General features: G+C 41.7%; 1 protein-coding gene and 1 long non-coding RNA gene across 3 annotated transcripts; one reads left to right on the top strand and one right to left on the bottom strand.

The window, feature by feature from the left end:
* Positions 1-1090: 1090 nt before the first annotated feature.
* USP1 (ubiquitin specific peptidase 1) lies at positions 1091-14261 on the bottom strand. The gene is made up of 9 exons (XM_075508898.1): positions 13955-14261; positions 13403-13641; positions 12141-12264; positions 11673-11780; positions 10965-11125; positions 9770-10488; positions 8477-8647; positions 7122-7323; positions 1091-2178 (listed from the first exon to the last, which is right to left on the bottom strand). The coding sequence occupies exons 2-9, from the start codon at positions 13570-13572 to the stop codon at positions 1446-1448; spliced, it is 2388 nt and encodes a 795-aa protein (XP_075365013.1). The 5' UTR covers positions 13573-13641; positions 13955-14261; the 3' UTR covers positions 1091-1445.
* A 2155-nt stretch (positions 14262-16416) lies between these two features.
* LOC142412045 (uncharacterized) lies at positions 16417-22439 on the top strand. Of its 2 annotated transcripts, XR_012776350.1 has the most exons (6): positions 16417-16553; positions 16931-17001; positions 17315-17481; positions 18825-18938; positions 21782-21986; positions 22144-22439. It is a non-coding gene; the product is annotated as an uncharacterized LOC142412045 (long non-coding RNA). The 2 variants fall into 2 exon arrangements; XR_012776349.1 differs by lacking the exon at positions 16417-16553 and having other exon boundaries at positions 16835-17001.

The raw sequence follows: 22439 nt of genomic DNA, 5'->3' as shown, positions 1-22439 counted from the left end.
TAAAAGATTGTAAAAAACTAAGTATTGCAGAATAAACTAGGTAGAGGTTTCTAGGGCTTTTCCTGTAAATAAATTAATTTGTATTGTAAAAAGTTTAAATATATCCAGAAAACTAGGGCATACTCACATCTTGTGTATCTTTCCTTGTCTCTCTCTGCAGCAGCACTTCATGTCATTCCACCCATCCTATGACAGCAGAAGTAAACACTCATCCTATTCGGTGTCATATTTTTAAGATTTTAATTGTCTGCAGTTTATAGGATTCACCTTAATATTTAGCATCTAATATATGATTTGGGATTTTAATCTCTAGTATCTAGTGCCAAACATTTCACTTGTTTTTACAATAATCCGTTTCCCTTTTCCCTTGCCTCCGAACCTTACCTCTAGTCATCAAGTGCCTTCAAATTAGGATACGCTGTACAAGAATCAGTTAAAAAACAGAGAATGTTATTTTTTAAAGCCCTTAAATCTCCCATTTCTCTAAGACAGATAGTTTCCCACCCTTTTTGGAACAGTGCCCAGCCATGTTCACGTTCCGCTTTTCACTCTCCAAACACAAAAGTCTGATCTAGTCATCTCAGATGCATATAATAAATTTTTTATTTCATATATACATTCTTAACAAAGCATCAAAGCCAAATGCTTTCGTTTTCCCACATTTCAGTGAGCTCCAAGTACAAATTAACTGTTATAAGATCACCACTAAATTCCAAATCCACCCAAACAGATATGCATATTAGAGGGCTTTACTCTTAAAAGTACAAAATTATTTTAATTACACTACACGCTCCCCCTGTTTTGAAGTATTAATCACACCTATGTACACTTTGCCCATTTAACACCTATGCAACCAGATGCAAATTAGACTGTTCAAACATTTCTATTAAGTTCAGTTCCTTCCAATACACTAAACAAGGTTACAAGACCCTTTTCCTGTGCTTCGAGTTGCACTGAGCAGTATAGAACTGGATAAGGAGAATATACCACGTCGATTACCCAAGGACTAAATATGAAGTATTACTTCCCAAGTTACAAAAATACACAACTTCTGATGAAATTTGCTAGTTAATATACATTTACTCCAGAATATGAATACAAATAACTTTTATTAAAAAAAAAGCTAGTCATACAATAGGCATGTCTGAGACCTAGAGCTGTGTTAAAACCACTACCGTGTACTGTAGGCATCATTTAGGAACTATACAAATTGGTATGTCTAAAAGGAAATATCACTATTCTCCAGCATAAAAGTTATTATGTGAGTTAAGTTCTATGTCAAGGTTTGTTAATTCAAGTTGAGCCACTTACACCGAACAAAAAGACCAGAAACATTATGATCCAGTAGCTTCAAAAACAAACAGCTGTTTCTTCCAGGTAGTTTTGATGCAAATCAGACCAATAGGTGTATGCAAATCCCTAATATTTACAGTCAAAATACAGTATCACTCTACAATTTTCTTATAAAACAGTAGGTAAGGAGTTGATGTAGATGATGACGTCGGAGAAAGAGAATTCAGAAAGTCCTTTTCTTCTGTAACCTTCACTTCAGAATCATCAAAAAGCAACCACTTTCCTTCATACTCTTTCAGGCTCTGCAGTACATACAGAGCTTTGTTTTCTAGTCCACTGGAAGCAACACCATTTTGCTCACTGTGTTCTGTGCTGCACTCCGCGCTTCCATTACTACTGCTAGACTCAGGGTTTCTGTTCTCAGGAACTACGTTAAGAAACTTCTCAGGGTTAGCTGGTTTGTTGTTGTACAGGTCACAGTCAGACTTGCTCTTCTGCCCCCCAAGAAGTCCGACAGCTTCCATATTCTTTTTGTTCAGAACTTTACCCGGCTGTGCGTTGCCGTTGACTCTAAAAGAGACTTCACCATCATCGTAGTCTTCAGCAACAGTTCTTGCCTCCTCCTCATTCAGTGGTTCTGGTTTAATCATTTCGTACATTTGGTCAGTGATGAAATTTCCCTTATCTAACTCTAGGCTATTAAGATCTGTAATTTTGACAGAAGCTGTGTAGTGGCCACTGCTAATTGTAATGCCGCTGTGCATTACCACTGCAAATAATCCGTAGGTGTCATTGGTCGGCTTTGTGCTCCATTCTTCCAGTGACAGTTTGAGAGGCGTCAATAAGGGAGTGTTTATCTTGGACAGTCCACCATAGCAATCAAACCTTCAGAAGAAAGACAAAGTTAAGACCTCTTGCCACTACCGCTCACAACAAATACTGCTTTAAGTGGCCCATATAGTGTATCTATATTCTTTTCCTTCTATTAAAGAGACATGGGCGATCTGAATGTGAGAAGTTGCTCACTTTTCAACTTGCTTATCATAAGCATCTGTCCCAGGCACCCCTGTTCAGTAAAGACATTTTTACGAGTATGTATAATGTTAAATCTTACTATTTAAGAGATTCCCTTTTTATGAAGTATCGACTAAAGTTAATTTCTAAATAGTGGCGATAAAAGGAGTTAACCTAATTGTTCAGTTATCATTCGTGCTTCTATTCACGAGTACTTGCACTTCTCCCCAGACACCATCCTGCTTTCCAGATTAAAAAAACAAAACAAAAACACTCTTCAACATCCAGGGTTGAAGTAAGCAGGATTGGGGTTTTTTTTCCCCCCAAACCTTTGAAAGAGTCATTTACTGAATAAAGGAATACAAATCTATTTTACTTTCAAGTAGCTTTAATGTCACTCAGAAAAACCGAGTAAGTAATTTTTCTCGGACCTTCTTAGCACACTGTAGTATGCTGCCAACAGTAATGCAATGGTTATCTACAGATGAAGAAGTTACCAACGCTTTCTTATTACTAGGGATTCTTAACTGTCCCATGTCATTCCGTTTTTTTTAACAATTACCTAGCTGATTTACTTTGGAAAAGCATCTAGCATCCCGTAAATATTTAGCATTTTGTTCATAGTGCACAAATTTACAATGAGAAAAGTTTAAGTCCTTTCATTGCAATAAGGATCTTCTAAAGAGTATGAAAAGAAAATAAGCGTTGGGACTTTTACATTATTGTGTATTAGCCTCCCTGAATGACTCTGATCTTACATGATTTACATATTGCATCAGCCCAATTTAATTAACCCCTTTATTTAACGATCTGTTATGATGTCCTAATAGATTTCAGTGATGATTCAGTCTTGCTCAACTGTTAGGGTGTTGTAGGGAAAAATAATAGGGGAATATAGACAAACTGTAAAACTTAGGTTCCAAAGCGCTAACTACTATTATTCAACTTGCATTTTATCATAAGAAAGAATAACTATCTTTAATCCATGGAAGTTGTAGATATGGCATAACAGTATAATCATAATTGCAGTAACAGAATATTACTTTTGTTTTACTGGGTTTAGTTTTGATTCTGCTGTGCTTCTAAACATTTCGCTAATGTTCACAGCCATAAACCCTTATAACCACAAATACATTTACACGCACACAGATTTCCTCAGTCACTCAAGTCTAATTAATTGAAATCTCATTTTAGACCTAGGCTTACCATAAACATTTGACTACACCAAAAGAAACACAAAAGAGCATATAATCAGAATAATAAAACTTAAATCTTCTGAAAATCCCTATTATTAGTAGCCAGAAATAGAGATATTCAGAAGAGAGTCAAGAAACAGAGAAACTGCTTGCTGATACTCTAGATCAGAAATCCAGTTCCACTCAAGCACACTATGACAATCATATTAACATAAAACATTAAAAAACAGGCTCTACCTTTCTTCTGAATGAGATCCAGCATCAGAAAGATTTGGAGAGGAGGAAATAAGAGAGGAAATCTTTTCCTATTAGCTTTTTGTTCTTCTTAATGATAAGAATCTGAAGACAGAAAAATTGCATGCCAAGTACTCTGCCTCCTCTGACTGATGGACAGTAGTTCATACACAACAAACCTGATTTCTGCAACTACAGCTTTTGAGGCCGTAAGTTAGTGGAACTTCACCCACTGTACTGAATTAACACCTCAAGTTATTATAGACCCTTAAAGACTTAAGCTGTTTTACTGCAACGCTTTTAACACGTAAGGATGTGAAATACTCCAAATAAAGACTTCCAGTGGCATAAGCACTGCTGTCACTAATTAGCAAATGTGACTGTAACAAACCCAAAACCTAAAGTAAGTGTTTTTTAAAAAAAATAAAATAAAAAAAAATCACCTGCTCTTACCTGATACCATTTCACAAGACAAAAATCTAATTTTCTCACCAATTATTAAATTTATATAGTGGAAATGCTTAATTACATGTTACCAGTTACACATTTCTTCTTAATAGCTTCCCAGTCTGAGCACACACAGCCTAGGATTTTTTTTCCCCACACACACACTTGCCAAAGAGAATTACTCATCCCCAGGCAAGTAGATTTTCACACTGGCTGCTTTATTTAAAAAAAACCAAACACTTTGCAAGCCAGCATCTAGAAAAGATGAAGCAAATCCCTACTGACTGCAAATATTTACATTACTGTTCCCCTCTGCTTCATTTCACTTCATTTATTTAAAACTCAGTTGTCGGAAAACTCTGTAGAGCACAACTGAGAAGCACACAAGATTTCAAATTTTTTATGGGAGCTAAAAGAAGTTGTATGAAGATTCTTAGTTTAAAAATCTTAGTTTAAGGCCAGCAAAACAGTCCATTATTACTTTTAGGGCAAATCATTGCCGTCTCATCTATGAAGAGAGTAGTAGCTTTACAATAAATATTACAAGTTTACGTAAGTCAACTGGGGGAAGCTCCATCAAAGCTCATTGCTCAAAAACCACCGTAAGAGTGACTCTGGATACTATGGAGTAAGCCAGTGCTTTGGTTTACTAGCCTCAGCTCTTCCCTGCTTGATTTGCAGCTGTGCTTTATTACTCCAAATCAAGATGTTTAGAAATGACATGGTTTTGTCCAAGATAATACATCCAAGCCAAAAACTGGGAAACAATCTTCTAAGCAGTTTCAGCTTCATCACTGACTCCAGTTCTACATCTGATTTTTCCACTCTTACTTCCTTAATCTCTGGCTGCTAGCACGTGGCAGAAAATGTATGGCATGATTCAGAGGACACATGAAGAACACCACAAGAGATTGGATTCAGTCTGACCCGGATATAGGTCTGAGTATTTTGGAGGAAGGACCCGAAGATTGCCAGGACAGAAGAAGAGGTAAGTGATTCAGGAGATGGCTGGTTAACCTGCAAGTACTTCCTCACAGAAACAAAAAAGTAGCAAACGTAGGAGCAAACTGAAGATAATATTCAGATTTCCTTTCAGGTGGACATCTCCGGTTGTATTTTTTTGAATAGCCTATAATCCTACCAGGATACCATCTCACATCAAGAGCTACTCAATAATAGCATTACAATTTTTAAAAAGTGTGCAACTTTTTCTCTGCCTTGTTGTGACAGTCAAATATTATGCAGAACAATGAAAAGACAATTTTGTATGTTACAATCCTACACTTGTATGAAGAGATGTTAGCAGACGTTACAGACAGAGGAAGTTTCCTTTCGACTTTGTCAGAAACCTATATACTCCTAAAAACAAATACTAAAAGTGGGCAGAGTGGGAATTCTAGTTTTAACAATCTTAGCAACCTACCTGCAAAAGTATCTTAACAGAATGCTTGACAATAGGTATTTTACAAATCTTATTTATATTGACCAGTTATCAGCACTTGCTTATAGCACGTCTTCTGACAAATCATCTGTCAACTTATATTTTGTACCCGTATAGTGCCAAAGGTCCTATACACTTCAAGTTCTAAAATATATTGGCGACACAAATATTATAAACTAAATTCCATGGAAGACTTCATGCATTAGCCTTCCTGCTGGCAAGGTGGCTCTGAAGGTCTAAAGCCAACCCACAGGGAAATGCAAAGCACAGGGAAGCGGGTAGATAAAAGGCCAAAATAATTTGTGCCTAAATAACTTCCTGGACATCAGACGGCAGCTCAGTGTTAAGTCTCAGAACTATGCCTAGCCATCAGGTTGTAAAACATAGGCTGCAGCAGAGAAGTGTGCTTGGCGCTCTGGAACAAATGCGCCAAGGGGGATGCTGAAACCAACACAAGTTTATCTTCTTTTGCTGCATCCAGCAACACTGCTGCAGATAGCAAAAGGTATGTTTTAGTGAATACCAGGAAAAGTTGAAAATACAGGCCAAGACTGCAAACGTTACTAAAATTGTATAGTAACTCAAAAATGCAATGAATGGTTTAACAACTTTCTAAAGGATCTGGGCGAATGTTTTACAGTTTTAAGAAGTCTGTCCCGATGAAGCCTTCTGTCATTTTTCATTATTTGAATCTCAGTGGAGAAATAAGAGTTTACTGCAAAATGCTGTGCATAAAGTGTCATGGCAGTGTTTAATTTGTGTACAGTACTCTAGGGCCGGGGGGGTGGGGGTGGGGTTGGTGGTTTTTTTTCCCTTCCCTTCCCAAAGGAAATCCTAAGTACGAAATCCCTAAATTCCTAAGTACAAAAAAAGGTAAAGAACACTCTCATAAGAATAATCTCTTTCAAAAAATAAGGATTTCTACAGTATTTAACATTAAACTGATTGCTCAGCAGTTGAACATCAATGACATTGATATTACTGTATTTTTAAAGGAATTGATCAACTTTTCTGTACTGTGCGTTAGCACTTCAAAATGTTTATCTCCTGATTTTTTTTCCCCAATTTTAGTACTCACATTCAGTTAGAGACCAAAGTGTACTACTAGCTGCAAACATAAAATTCAGTTTTGTTCTCATTACGTGTTCTGCTAAAGTACTTAAACCCGCCTCTAAACTCATACAGACAGGTGATATTAAAACTAAACAAAGTTTTAAGAAACATCAGGATATCAGGCTGTTGCAAGAATACAGATAAACCAATTTTTGTCAAGAAGTCTCCTGAAAGCGTATTTTCCTGGAGGTAGTGTCTGCCGCTACTTGTAACAATAGAAAGCCTTTATGAAATTAGGGGCTGTGTCCCACTGATTTAAGTTAATTTCAATCTAGAAATCTGCTTTTGCTTTTGGAAAAGTTACAAAACATTTTAATCTCTTCTGATAAGATTTTCCTGCCAACAGCACACCATTTCGTAATATAGTCAATCTGCATACTCACTCTAAGCCACTAGCAGCAAAGCACTTCAAATGAATTGTTATAACTTCAGGCATTTTATCGAATAAAAGGCTGCGTTCTGCTTCTGTGTAATGATGGCAGTTTTCGCAGAAATATTTATCCTCTCCCACAATCCTTTCCACTGACGCAAACTGTGAAATTGCCCATTTAAGAGTCTTCATTTCTGTTTTTGGCTCTGGAGAAACTATAAAAGAGAATCATTACATTCACAAATACGCTATTATTTACATTTCCAAGGCATCCCACCAGAATAACAACAAAACAAGATATGTCAAATTAAGAAATGTTCAAAAACTATCATCAACACTGTAAGGAACACTCAATATGTATGACATAGATGATGTATTCAAATCTTTGAATCATTTCAGGAAGTGATGAAAGTATCACTTAATGGATATTATTACTTAAAATCTACAGTTTTCCCAAAGCTTGTCGTCAGATCGCACGTACTAATTCTGCTGCCGTGTCTGGAAATTGGGTGCATGTATTTGAGGCCAGAATTTCGCTCATTAAGGCAAACTTCCAAAGTAACCAGACGGTTCCCTTTCACTTTTTACATTTTGCCTCCCCGACCGCTTCACACCGCTGATGACAAGACCACCTACGCCGTCAGTAGCGTTTTACATATGAACACGACCACACACACTTTAGTCTGAAGTCCTTCAGCAAAACAGGAAGGGCAAAAATAGTAAAAGCTGCTCCAAATTAAGTCCATGAGAACTAAAATTAATTTCTTTAAAATTTGGAATTTCAAAATGTATTGTTGCCATGCTCATTTTTGAAAAGAGCTAAAAGCTAAGTATAGATCACTTATAGATTCATATAAAATTTGTGAAAGATACCAGAGGACTAACATTTACAAATATAAACCAAATGCTATTAAGGTAATGACAGTCTAAAATACTGAAAAAATCATTTTCTACAGTAAATTAACCAAAAAAAGCTGGTTTCTCATTTCTTTTATTTTTGAGAAAAAATGCAGATATTTCTTATAAAATGAAGAAAAAGCAGAATTTCTTAGCCACAAAGAAAGGGAAGACCCAAGTCAAAGAAAATACCTATTTATAAGCAAGAAAACATGTACATAAGTGAAGGACTGAAGGTCTGTGTTATGTGTTAAGACATGAAACCATTTTAATACTGTCCGGACCCGTCTACATTATCAGCGCTGTGTTTCCAAAGTCTAAAAGTTAATCAGGACAAGAGATAACAGAACAGCCTCTAATTTTAACCAGCACAAACAGGAGCAGTGTTCCTTGATAAATATGGCACTGTCCTTCCTCAATGGCTGGCTGAAACAGAAACATACATCACAACCCTTGTTGGTAATTACTTACTTTCAGAACTCTCTTCAGTTTTAGAAAGTTCATCTTCTTGCACTGGAACACTGATGTCCTGAAAATCTTCTCTTCTTTCAGTGAAGCATTCGCACTCCAAGCATCTTGTTCTCAGTACTAACTGGCCCTGGAACAGTTTCTCCACTAGTTCAAAAACAGCCAGCTCTGTACCTAGAGAAAGTATATGCCACAACACTTACCAAGATGCATTTTATTCAAAAGACACTTCAGAACCTGGCTATCCTTCTTGGAAAATCACTGTGTTACAGACATGGCCTTTTAGGGATTCCAGATAGGAATTAAAAAAAAAAAAAAAAAAAAAAAAAGCTGCTTATCACATGCAATTTTCACAATGTCATCTACTTGTTACTGAATAGGGAGCCCCGTTCTCTTGGCCCTCAAACCTTAATTTCTGTTTTAAGATGAGGTTCTTGTTTTGTACGCTAAGTGTGACAGTGTCACATTCTGGAAAATTTGTGTTTGTCATCAATGCACTGCCTTCTTAGTATGGACTTTTAGTCTTCTCAGGGAACATCACACCTGTATTTTTGCCTGGTCTCTATTCTCAGTCCTCTCCTCCAATACTTTCCAAACTTGTTGGCCAATTGTAGTCAAATCCGCTGAAGAAATGGAGATCTCAAAAGATTCTGCATTCCTTCAAATTTTTATTAAAATTGGTGGTTGGATCAGAAAGAAAGTTCCAAATTACTAACTACTGAATTCACATCAAGGCCCTTCCCTCAGAGGTATCTTGTTTCATTGACACGAACAAAATCCATACCTGCCAGCCAACTGGCATATATAATACATCCAGTGTCTTTCCTAGTTCCTGGGAAGGTTGAAAATATGGAAGGACTGAAGAATAGCGAGGGAAGGAGAGGATATTATTTGTAAAGACTTGGGACACAAATTCATAGCCAAGGGGGTTTGATTCTGTTTGCTCCTGACAGTAATCTTCCTTTACACCTTGAATCCACTTGCTATTTCTATAGATGACAAAAATTAGTGATAATATAAACCTGGTAGTATTCTGACATTTTTTTATATTGTACAATGATTACATAATGTTAGAGAAATACCAGATCTAAGCTAAACAGGTCAAGCTATTAAAAAGAAAAAAATCAACAAACATGTATAAAAATAAATTCTCTTCCACAAAAATCTTTTTTAATTCCTGAAAATGTAATTTTGCATTTAGAGAGCTCTGCTGGCTACGCGGTCTGAAGGCTGATTTCCCACATATAGTAATTTCTTAATCATACTAATTTTAAGCTCATACACTTGTTCACCAACCTTCCTTTTTTGGTTCTTTTTCAGTTCCTTTTTGATTATGACTTTCCACAGGAGACGCTGGTTCATGATAATCTTCTTTAATATTGTTACCATTCTCACACTTTACAGATGAGTCTTCAAGCTCACAGTCATCATATTCTTTCCCTGGGTCTTTGGATCCCAAGTTTGTAGTTAACTTTCCTAAACTATAAAATTTAGACAGAATACTAGGCTGTTTGCATGAAGATTTTAACCAGTTTAATCTAAGCCGTGACTTCTTCTGTGTGGGCTTCGTACTCTCATTTTCACTGGAACACTTGGCAATGGCATCAGTTTGATTTTCTAGCTTTTCTCCTGTTGCTTTCCTCTTCGACCTGGTTTGCCTTTGATTTTCTTCTGCTGCAATTTGCTCTTTTGATACTTTGGATTTTTTCTTTGCATTGCCACCCTCAGCATCGCTTTTTCTTTTCCCATTTCCTTTGAGTAGCTTGTCTTCAGCTATCTCTCCGACATGGTTACTTGGTACATTCTCCTCCTCCTCAGCAGCGCTGCTAGTTCCATTGCTCTCAGTGTTTTGATTAAGTTTTTCCTCCAGTTTAGCTGTAGGCTCTTCCACAGGCAGTTTGTTCAATTCTTCCTTCTTCAGCAGCTGACATGTTTCTTGGATGTTACCCAGGATACACTGCAGAACTTCCTGGGCATCATGCTGCAAGTAGCCTTCATACATAGGGTTGAGCTCTCTATTAAAAGTAAAAGTAAATAAGCAAGGCATTGAAGACTAGTTATTCTTTACTGACTAGCTAACTTGATTTGAGATTTAAATTAGGGAGTTTATAAAAGCAGGGGAGGATCCTCTCCAGGCCTAGAGAGAACTCTCTGTCACAGACAGCCGTGGGAAGGTAGCTACAGTCATGCATTTAAACATGCATTCAATTGCAACCCAGTAGCAGTCCTTCTCAGGTCAATGAGAATACTTACATACTTAAGGCTGAGCACTGTTTTAAATCCGCTGCTGGATTCAAATTATATTCTTACAAAATGAAATTTTACTTTCAAATTTATGATATCATAGGGGTAACAATAAACATGAAAAACTTCCTATAATGATGCCCAAGTTTAAGACCGTCTACCTCCCGCAAGTCTCTAATGCTGTATTGTACAATGACCTCAAAACTTCAGGTGAAAATTCTGACGATGTGTTTAAGACAATTTGTACCTAAGGGTATTTAGTAGCCTTCGTGGCTGAGTAGCAAGTTCATCCGTGTATTTTTCTGGATTTAAGAGAAAGCTGGCTTGAAGCTGCTCAACTGAAAGAATCAATGAGTGCAAACTGCAGATTAGTTCATAACTTGCCAGTGGATCTTCTTTACAATTTCCCTGCAATAACAATATAAAAAGAATAAAAATACTTGCAGTTTTGTCTGTAACATCAAGTTAAAACTTTTTCTCTCCTGCCCTCACTTATTATTTGAACAGACATTTGACAGATTTTTTTGTCTGCTATGGGAAACAGGTGAGTTTCAGACACTACACTGCTCTTTTGCCAGCAGAAAATAAATATCAACCCAGACTATCCGTTATTTTAAAAACCCAAACCATCTTTGCCCAACCTCCAATTTCCATCCACTCAAAGTACTGTATCATAACTATCTTAATGTGAGAAACATGGTGAGAGATCTTCTTGGATTTCTTCTGTTAAACTTAAGATCTGTGCTTACAAGTTTGCAGACACTCTGAACACTCAAGTTTGAGCACAAGTTCAAAACAACTCAAATGTATCTTTACCTGAAATAGCACTGTAGAAAACAATACTGCAAAACTTCTTACAAACAGAAGAAATCACAGTTATATTTTCATTATACTCCTGGCATGCAGCCTCACTTGCAAAATTACAAGTAAAGGAACGTGTAGGGAGATACGTTACCTTTTCTGCTTTTTGCTCTCCTTCGTCCTTCAAAGATTCTTTCTTCTTTGAAATGATATTATATAAATGTTTTACTCCAGTTTTAAAACCAGGACAAAAATACAATACCTGAAAGCAATAGTTTAAAACAAGAGAATAATTGGTAAAGTAAGAAGTTACTCAACGTACATATCCGCATTTACAATCAAACTAGCTTTGCATCTCCCACGGCTGCTGCACAGCACGCAAAGACGTAGGGTTATTCATAGCAGGGAGGTGCCCCGAGTATGCAATCTGAAACATTACCCAATCGAGGCAACCTACGGTGCACACATTTCCTGCAGTATCATCTTTTTTCCCCCCACTGTAATTAGATTCCCTTCATACTACATCCAGACACCTTCTATGTAATATCAAACTGTGAATCTCAGCCACTTGTGCTTAACCAAAAGAAAATCATCTTTCTGAGGCCCCTGAACACAATCTTACCTGAAGTACGCTGTTAAGGTAACAAGTGTTACCCAGATTGTTCAAGCCCACAAAAGGCAACATGTTGTCTTTTTTCTCGCAGCTAACAAGCGAGGGAGGCTGTGCTGCAGGAACGACCTGATCGCTATTAAACAGAGAAAACAGCGTGTTAAGAGGCAGTTTTTGAAAATGACTCCTTCTGGTATGCATGCACATCTCTCTCCTGGCCGTCCACCATCTCAGAGCTAGCTTATAGAATTAATGACTGAGACATACAGGTCAAAATCATGTCAAAGTGTTTCTGACAGTGTCTGTATGGCTACTCTGGGCACTCAATCAGGGACTGCTCAACTGTAACACTTCTTTTCAGCAACCTACACAAAACCAGACAGGTTTACAAGAAGCAGGCAAATCTGCCATTAGTTCCAATACATATTTTTAAAAAAATATCAGGAGACCAATTTAGGGAACCAAAAAAGTTATCTTTAAAATACTTTTGTATGTTCTTTCTTCATTCCTAAGGCAGTGCTAGGAAAAACGTGTCTAGCACATATTTTATTACTGTCCCCTGCTCCAGATTCACACTGCTTTGTTTCTGGATGCAAACCAAAAGGATAAAAACAAAAAAAAAAAGAAGGAACCAATGAACCTGGCGCATTATATGCAGTGCTAATGCACCATACTGGCACAACAGAACCAAACTTTTAAAGTCTCCAACACATTTGTAATTGACCATGATTAAGCAATTTTTTCCATTTAAATTTCCTCACTAGCTGCAATGAAACGAGCTGACAGATTGGCTCAGGCCTTGAAACACCCTAATGAACACCAGTAAGCAGCACAATCGATTCTTTTACTTGCAGCAGGAATAACCTTTAAAAACCAGTATTTTTTATTAAAACTTATTTTGCAAAACCCTACGTTGTCATATACTTTAAATAATTCAGCATCAGAATAGCTATATTAACTTCAAATAAGCTAACTTCTTGAAGTTATTAAAAAGTTCACGCCAGCCAGCTAAACATCTGTTGTACGGCAAACTTGTTTTCTTTAAATAGTTCTAGAAACTCATCACAGTGAATCGTTAGTTCAGTTTGATTAACTTGGCTTAAGGCTTTATTTAGCACACGTTGAGGCGCACACTTATGCAAGAACATACAACTTAAATGAGTGGACGGAGCAGCGCTGTTTATCCGTTGCATCAAACGTAACTCTTGCTCAGGTACTAGACTACTTTCACAATATAACCAGAAACGCTTATTCAGAGCGAAACTCTTACGTACATCTCAGAGCCTCTGAATTCTGAACTCTTTTGTTCATTTTCCTGGGACTCTGTAAAATCCAGTGCTCTCTTCGCTTCCTTTTTTTGGAAGAGCTTCAGCGAAAGCCTGTTCTTCTTCGAGGGGCTCCCTCTCGCAGGCCCGGTGCTGTCACTCGGCAAGACCCCGGGCATCTTTCCTGGCGGGCAGGGGAGCGGGGGAGGCGGCCAGCCCGGCCGGGAAGCTGCGCTCGGCGCTCACACCTGCCGCGCACACAGACACGCACCGCCATTTACTCCGGCTGCGGGAAGCGGCAACGGGCGCGGGAGCGCAGCGCGGCCCCGGACCCCCCGCCCCGGGCCCTGACAGCCGCCTCCCCTCCCCGCCGGCCGCCCGCCGCCCCGGCGGCACCGCCCGCGCCTCCCGCCGCCCGCCCGGCCCGCTGCCCCGCGCCGCCCGCCCTCACGGTCCCGCCCGCCGGCGGAGAACGGCGCGGCGGGCCCGGCCCGGCCCCCGGGAGCGGGCCCGGGGCCCGCGGGAGCGGATCGCGGCCGCGGCGGGGCCGCCTCTCCTCACCGCTACATGGTGGCACGGCGCGGGCCGCCGCCGCCGCCCGCCGGTTGCCATGGAGACCGCGGGGCGCCCCGGCGCCGCTCTCCCCACCACGGGAAACTTGGCGCGTTTTCCGCGCCGCCAGGACCCGCGTCCTCACCCCTCCTCGCGCCCAGGCGCTCGCGGCCGCCCCGCTCAAACGCCGGAGCGGAAGCCGCCGCCGGCGCCCGCCAGCAGCGAAGGGCCATGGTGAGCGGCGGCGGTCTGCCTCCCACCGGCTTGCGGCGGCCGAGCGGCTCCTCCGCACGGGCCCGCCGGCAGCGCCGGCGCCGCGCCTCCGCCGCCGCCGTCAGGCAATGCGGCGGGCAGCCCGCGGGGTCCTGCCTGGGCGCGCGCGGGCGCTCGTAACGGCCTGGCCAAAGGGCTCGGGCTCGCGCGGGGGGAGGGGAGGCGGCTGGGCTGAACCATTCCGCCGAGACACCCCCCTCCGGCGGCGGTGGATTGGTCCCGCTCTAGCCCCGCCCCTCCCCACCTCCGCCAATCACAGCGAGAGGCGCGCGGCCCATGGCGGCGTCGCTCGAGCGGGCCTGAGGTACCGGCCGGGGCGGGGCTCGGCCGCCCGTCCCCTCGTCCCCTCCGTCCCCTCCCGCCGGCCGCGCCCGCTCCCCCCGCCCCGCAGCGCTGCCCGGAACCGGCGGGCCTCGGCGGGCCGGCACCGCCAACCCGAGCCGGGCGCCTGACGGCGAAAAGCGAGCGGCAAACGGGGCCGGTGCGCTGCGGGGCCGGAGGCGGAGCCGCGCCGTCCCTCAGGCCGCAGCCCCTGCTCCCGCCCCGCGGCCCTCGCCACTCTCGGCGCCGCCCGTTCGCGACCGAGGCCCGTGGGCGGGGGGCGCACGCGTGTTCCTGGCTGTCCCTCGAAGGCCCGCCTGGTTTTGGCGCCGGTGAGCGCGGCCGGCGGCGTGTGCCGCTGCGGCAGGGCCGTCGCTCGGCCCGGCTCGGAAGGGAAAGGGGAAGGTCTGCCATTCCGGCCCTCGGAGCTTCCCCGCGCCTCTGGGCGTGTGCAGGGACCGCGGGCAGGCGGCTGCGGGGCCGGCCGGAGCTTGCCCAGCCGGTACCGTGTAGCATCGAGGTGCGCTGGGCATGATGCGTTGCAGGATTCAGCCCCGTTCTCTACATACATAACATAGCCGTATCGCAAGCTTCCTGCTTTTTTTTATTGCACTCAGTACCTCCTGTGAGATCTGTGCTAAAAAGCTTTACCAGCACAGCTATGGCGAATGCAATAAATCGTTGTTTTCATTGAGGCTGTCAAAGCTGCAAAAAATCTTGGTACAGTGATCAGTATGCTCACAAAAGGTGGTATTTGGGAAAATACTGCAGGTTACTCCATTCTGCTCTTTAAACTGGCCGCTACAGAGGTTTGCTGGCAGGGCTGTACCAGGCCTGCAGAAACCTTTTATGTATGAACAATGGCTGCATGACTAAGCCTGATGGTGGCTGGGAGTAAATATGTTTATTGTCTGTCACATGCATGTGGCAGCTATAGATTCATCACACTGTTTACCAAGGCCCCTTTCTACAGAAAAGCTAAGACGATTTTTTTTTTCCCCAGGCTAACGATATGTTTTTGTCTTAAAGAAAAATCTTAAACTAATGAGAGATTGTAAAATACATCTTGTTACCTATGGAAATGTAGCAAAGTAAATTCTAGCCCCGTGTGACTCCATCAGTAGGTGCTTTCTATGAACAGAAACAGTTCTGGTTAACCTAAAGAGAAGTGCGCTTTCATTTTTTTTAATAAAAAGAATGAATTATTTTAAATCTAATGTCAGTCTTGCAACAAAGCAAACATCTGCGGAACACAGACTCGCTCTGTTTATGATGAAAGACCTCCATAATTCGTTTGTGGCTTCACTTGCTGTGAATTATGAGGTCTTGTCTTTACATATACGATGGCTTCCATATTTCACAGATTCATCTGGCTCTGAAAATTGCTCTTTATTTACTCCATATAAGGTCTTATATTTCTCACAGCTCTCCTCTGGCAGGACTTGGACAGCGTGAGAAGGGAGAAACATGATGGAGGCGTTCCTGCAGTAAACATTTCTCATGAAACATGGATCGGCTACATTAAGTCTATATACTGTGATGCTATGTAATTTAATATTGCCCCGAAATGTCAGAAGTCTTTTAAAGACTCATCTTTTATCTTGAGAACTAAAGAACTCTTAGGTGGCAGTCACAATTTTTAGGCACTGATGTTAACAGTTACAGTAAAAGAAAAGCCTGTTAAGCCAAAACACAGTTGTTTATTGCAATTACGTCCGTGACTCCACTGGAAAACTTTTGTAAAAGTTTTCTAAAAGTTATTCAGTAAAAGTTTTTTATAGGATTAGTTTCATAACTGACTTTAAGCCATGCCCAGACCTAGGCCTTAGCATCCCTTCACCTTGGGTGGAGTTACCCCAAATTTGAGCACTTCAGTACAGAGCCGCAGGACCCAAGGACAAACTCCTGCTGCCTTCCCTGAGCGTGGCACTGTGCTCTCTGCTAAATACTAAAGCAAACGAGATGGCCACCAAATCACGCACAGTTGCCACAGATCCATACCATTTTTCAAAAGGTATTGGCACTGATAGTGTCCTATCCACCTCCGTGGGTATTTCACTCCCCTTCCTTCAGGCAGTTCCCTCATGACTTGTACACTTTTTTTTTAAATTTCCTTATTTAAATGTATAGCAATGTATAACTTTGCTGAGTAAAATACGTTAGTGCTAGAACAAAATCGGCAGCCTAGCCCTTAGTCTAAATAGTGTTTTTAAAGCCATTTTATTTTGAAAAGTTCTTTGCCATCTTTTTGGATGTTTTTTACATTGCTACCTGAATTAATTATTACTGTAGATCAATATCCCTAAATATACATTTGAATTATGGCAGAAATTACATATACTCTGGCAGTCATATACATGCTTACTACACAAATTTTGCTTTCTCTTACAGGGTAAAATATCTTTGTACGCCTGCAGACAGACAGGCCCATCACCCAGGGAGCCAAGGTTCAGATTCTCAAGGTATATATTGACCTAAAGATTTATTTACTTGGCTAGTGGGATTTACAAAGCTCCAAAGCTGGCTAGATACTGAGCTCCCGTTGAAAGTCGCTGGATTTCCTGACCCGAGTTCTGCAGTATGACATTTAGCTCCGCTTTGCAAACATTGCCTTAAGTTCACTGCAGTAATAGACACTCAGGACTACAGAGGTTCTTTTGTGTGAGACAACAGGCGTGTGTAAGGAAGTCTTATCCAGGTGGGTGGTGCTCAGAAGTCATGTAACTACTTGGTTGCTTAATAATGTGTTTCATTAAATCTGCTTTACGCTGCCAGTTTGAGTGGCCAGCTGGGGAGTTGCTTCACTGAGAGCTGGAAGGTGCTGGGCAATCAAGACCATGGTAGCCACAGAGTGGTGTAATGAGAAGGATGAAATCTCTTAAGTGTTTGGACCTTGAATCAATAACAGATAAACTCAAAGGGCAGGAGTCCAGCTGCTCCAGGTAGGCTTGTGTTTGATATGGCAGCGCGTTCTGACAGATCTCCAGTCAAATGGCATGACTAAGGCTGTTTATTACTTACTGGTTTTGCATTTCAGTAAAAGTCTACCCTGTCAAGTGCGTGGTTTGCAATCTGCTTTAACAAACTTGATAAAAGACTATTTATGTCCAAGCATTTTACAACCTGAGAATCTAATTCCACATGTACAAGTGTTAGGTAAGCTTCAGGTATACCTGTGCCTAGGAACACCTTCAGTGACTTTGGAAGGCCTAGCTTTGGGTTCAAAGTTAGGCTTGTGAACATTTACAGGCTCATGGTTTAACTTTCAGCTGCAGTAACTGAGTGAAACAGGGAAGGGAGACATTAGCAGAGAGTATTTTTGCAGAGACTGGAAGCGTACACAGCTTTTCACATGGTAGTTATGGGGCTTTGTTCCGTGTATTACATTTTATTTGGCTAATGAAGTAGTCAACTCAGCTTTAATAGGTATAATGATCATTTTAATCAACAAATGCATCTGCCACACAACCAATACATCAAGTAAGTACAAGACAGTAAAGTACCTCTCAGAATACTTAGTCAGCCCACATTTGGAACAAACTTTACCTGCCCTTTTTTCCACAGCGTGGGGTCTGTTTCCAAATGCTCCCCTTCAAAGAGGCTTCTGTGTCATCCTCTGATGAGTCTGTTGTGTGGCCCAGTAGATCTCAGTGTCAGGTCTTCTTCCTGGATGCATTTTACTTTTTCTACTGGTAATTTCATCTGATTACCTATAAGCCTTATCCTGCTCGAAATAATTTCTCTCCCCTAACATACTCACAAATTGCTTCCTAATTCCCCATCATCATTATTTTGACCAAACCATACATACTTAATTTTTTATCTTTACTTGTAAGTTAGTTCTTTCTGGCTTCTAAAGACAAAGTCAATATAATTATAAGAGACATTCTGGTTGAATGATCTTTAAGTTTCCCCTCTATCACCTGTATGGAAAACTGTTCGCAATATACAGAGCATATTTTTTGAATTAAATTTTATATTCATTAAAGCATTAGTTGCTGTTGATTTTAGTGTACTTAATTCTGTGCCATCAAATGGTGATTCTGAGGTCAGTGCAGTTACAGCATTTTAGAATTCGGTCCTTTAATCTTGTCCTAATTTTTTTTTTTAACCATTGAAAAGGACAGGGAAATTTTCAGATGGTTCTTGTGTAGAAATCAGCAAGATTAAGAGAGGTGAGGTCAAGGAGATGAAGTTGTTTGGGTGGGAAGCCACAGGACAAGAAGTCAAGAACACGGCAGAGATGGCTGCCCACACCAAATAATCAATTGATTTTCTAATACAGGTGGCAGCAAGACTCGAACCATCTTTGAAGTTTAAGAACTACAGCAGAAGTCAGGATTCATTCTCGGTATTTACTGTGCATTCCTGGAGGCGATTTCAAGTCAAATGACACAAGGTAATGTTTGGAGCATGGAATGAGGCCTTATAATTAGCTAATTTTAACAAACCTTTCTAGGAGATCTGTTTTGTTAATGGGTGGGGTGAAATCTTAGCTGCAATTCCATCAACTGATTGGTTTTTTAAATTTGGCAGTACAATCACACCCCTGCCTTTGCTTTCTTACATAGATATACATGCATACATCAACTGTAATTACAGTCCAGGTAATCATTGTATCTGAAGGTTTACGGCACACGAAGCTCTCCAAGCAATGTCACCACTCGGCATACCCAGGACAGCTTGGTTAGCCGATTCATGACTCAGCATTAAAAAATACCCATGAAGCCATAATTTATTTTTAGACAGCAAATATAGGAGAAGCAGAAGCTCCCCTCATTGGGAAGCAGCTGCATCCACCAGCCTGACATAGTGCCGTGCTGCCTGAAAGGCCTCCGCACAGCTCCGTCTCAAAACCAGCCATCCGACAGCCTCCCTTCCCACCTAGAGAACTACAGGAGAGAATCCTCAGCTTAGTGAAATCTCCTCTTTACCAGCCTTTCACCCTCTCAAATTTTTATGCGCCCTCTTAAAATACGGCTCCCTGTCACTAGTTAATGCAGGGAAATTTTTCCAGCAGGAAAATGTTCTGTTTAAATGTAAGGAAATGGGGATTTTTTTTTTCTGTATCTCTCCAAAAATAGAGCAACACCTAATTAAATATTTATGGCAGCTTAGCACGCTCAATAAAGGAACTGTTGTCTAGAAGCCTCCGAAGCTTCGGCTTCTTACAGTAAAGGAGTGTTTCAAATACAGGCCAAAGAGGGAGCAGGTGCAGGGGGCAGTAATTGCATATGTACGGTCCTGAGACACTCAAACATGCAAGATTAAATTACGTCTAATACTATAGACTTCACAGCCATATGTTATAAAAATAGCTGCACTAGGAAACTAGAAATCTCCACAGACATAGCCAAAAATAACCATATGAAATGCCTGGAAAGAGCAGATTCCCTAGAGGTGGGATTTCTGGACTCTTGGAGGAAGTCTCCAGTACAGAGCACTATCCCCTGCAGGAAAAAACCTCCACAACCTCTAGCTGTTGCTGAATTACATAAATTATAGCAATTTCCAACCCCTGCAGCTATATCAGCAATAGGCCTATAAATCTGTCAGGGTTCCCATATTGTCAGAATTATTCTGTGAATTTTGTGGACGTTGTGCAAATTGTATGCAGACAATGTGGTCTTTCAGCAGCCTTCCCACCCCGGTCACAGGGATCACCCGGGGAAGGTCTGTACCCTACACTGGGCTCTCCACGGTTCGCATTAGCAAAACCTATTTTGTTCTTGAAGAATACAATTCTCGGTCAAATGCCCTACGGCAGGAAAGGTAAGAAACCATTCACAAAAATGAGAATACTGACTATAAAATGTCAAGTCAGGACTGGCTTCAGGTAGAAGGAATAGAAATGAATATTTAGGGCTTTTACTGTTTGGTGATCCACAGTTCGTGCAAGCTCTGTCCCCTTTCACAACCAGAAACACAGGAACAAATTGTCCGACTCACTTTACTACATTGGAAAGGGAATCTGACTCTTCCCACAGCAAACAGCCTGGGACCTTCACAAACCCTAAATGATTGCTACTTGACGAGCTACATCTGCTTTCAGAGGATCTCAAATAATTTCATAACCCGTTATTTAACTTTGATACTGTTATGTTGGTGCACGTGGGAACAGTTTGACCACCGTAGAAACACAGTACTTGTGAGAGCGGTACCTCTCCGGGGCTTTGCCTAGTTTGTAGCAACTCAAGAGGAGGAGTTTGTGCGATTTGACATCAGGCCGAGGGGGTGAGGCAGCAGCAGAGCTACTGTCTTGTATCAGGGGTAGGATCTTCTTCACCAGATCATGATAACATGGATCGCAGAGCAACTTCATGGAACAACCCAGAGGAGAAGGGCACTTGGGAGGGAGTCAGGAAGTTACTCCAGCTCCAGTCTCTCCCGTGTAAAACCTAGCCCAAAAGCTTGACCTGTGTGGCCAGTTTTTGTCTTAAAAGCTTTAGATTAGGCATCCTTAAAGAGGCAGACTTTAGGAAAAGCAGGAAATAATAAACTAGAAATTGCTACGGTTCTGTAAACTCCATGGTAATGCCTGCAATGAGCTCCTTTTCGTTTCAGCTTCCAAAAGGCAAACGTCAGCTTGGAGGTCTGAGCCACAAACCATGAGCTTGCCAATGCGCAAACCACGATGTGCTCTTCCGTGCTGGACAGTTTATCGGTTTTGCGATCGAGGTGTATAGCTCCTGATACTGCAGGCAGAATGCAGCCTTAGTTCTCATTTCTCTCTCTTGTAACTTTGGAGAAAACACAGTTGGCTGTGATCTGTGAACTTCTAGAGCCACACATGCATTATACCTAAGAAAATAACAATAATTACACCCATAATGTAGAGATAAAGGAGATTACTTCATAACAGTATAAACGTGTGGTTCTGTACACTGAAATTCTGCCAAAGGCATGATGGTTCTGTGGCCAGGTCTGAAACAGAACGTTTCTCCTCAAATCTCTTTGAAAGCGAAGTTCTGTAGTGCAGAAAGAAGTGGTGTTGTGTAAATGGTCTCGTTGCATCGTTAGGGGTGTTTTCCCATATTTTGTCTGTCTGTGCATATTTTCTTTCACAACTCACAGCCTGCTGCTCAGTTTAATATAACATATGGATCCACAGCTTTGCCGGTAGCAGAGGCAGCACAGTTTTGCATTATGGGCTGGAATTCAAATGAGAAGCCAGGTGCTATATATTGCAAGCCATAATTAAAATAAAGTAAAAATAAAATCTCTCCCCATCTCTGTTCTTAGGTCGGAATAACATCTCACAGAGCTGTAACTCACTTCTGGAAGCAGAGACAGGAGGAAACACAACCTGCACATTCTTGCACCATCTGCCGGCAGCGTCTCTGTCCACAGACACACCTAGAACAGATTTTGTAATTCCTCTCAAACCTGGATGGATACGTCCACTTTCAGAGACATGATACCACCGTTATAAAGACTGAAGACTCAGGTGAGCCTTTGTTTTTTTTTAAAAATCAAACCACAGTCGGTTCTCCGTAGCAGAACCATTTCTGCAAGGTTTTTCAAGAATTACATAGCAAGGCCTCCATGGCCCCCAGCATAGCCACATCAAGAAGGGACCTGCAGAGCCTTTTGTGTCCCTGCAGGGCAGGACAGACCAGCCTCCACCAGCTGCTGTTGCCGTCAGCAGGAGCCAGAGCACCTGAAGAAGAGGTCTAGCCTCTCTGGCCCCATAGCCTGCTGCCTGCAGATGGTTGTGGTCAAGTGTCTCATTGCCCTCCGGGCAAAGCCTTTGGTGCGGACGGGTCTGTGCCGGCTCCGTAGCAGCGCTGTGCCAGGTCTTGTCCCCATCACAGAGCCATTCCCTCCAAAACTGCTGAACTCCCTGCTGGAAACTCTCAGCTGAAGAATGGGATCCAGTGATGCCTGTCAGGTTCCTTGC

This window comes from Mycteria americana, chromosome 7, assembly GCF_035582795.1.
Source record: "Mycteria americana isolate JAX WOST 10 ecotype Jacksonville Zoo and Gardens chromosome 7, USCA_MyAme_1.0, whole genome shotgun sequence".
Lineage (NCBI taxonomy): Eukaryota > Metazoa > Chordata > Aves > Ciconiiformes > Ciconiidae > Mycteria > Mycteria americana.
Note: the sequence above shows the minus strand (reverse complement) of the source record. Positions and strands in the feature narration are given on the sequence as shown.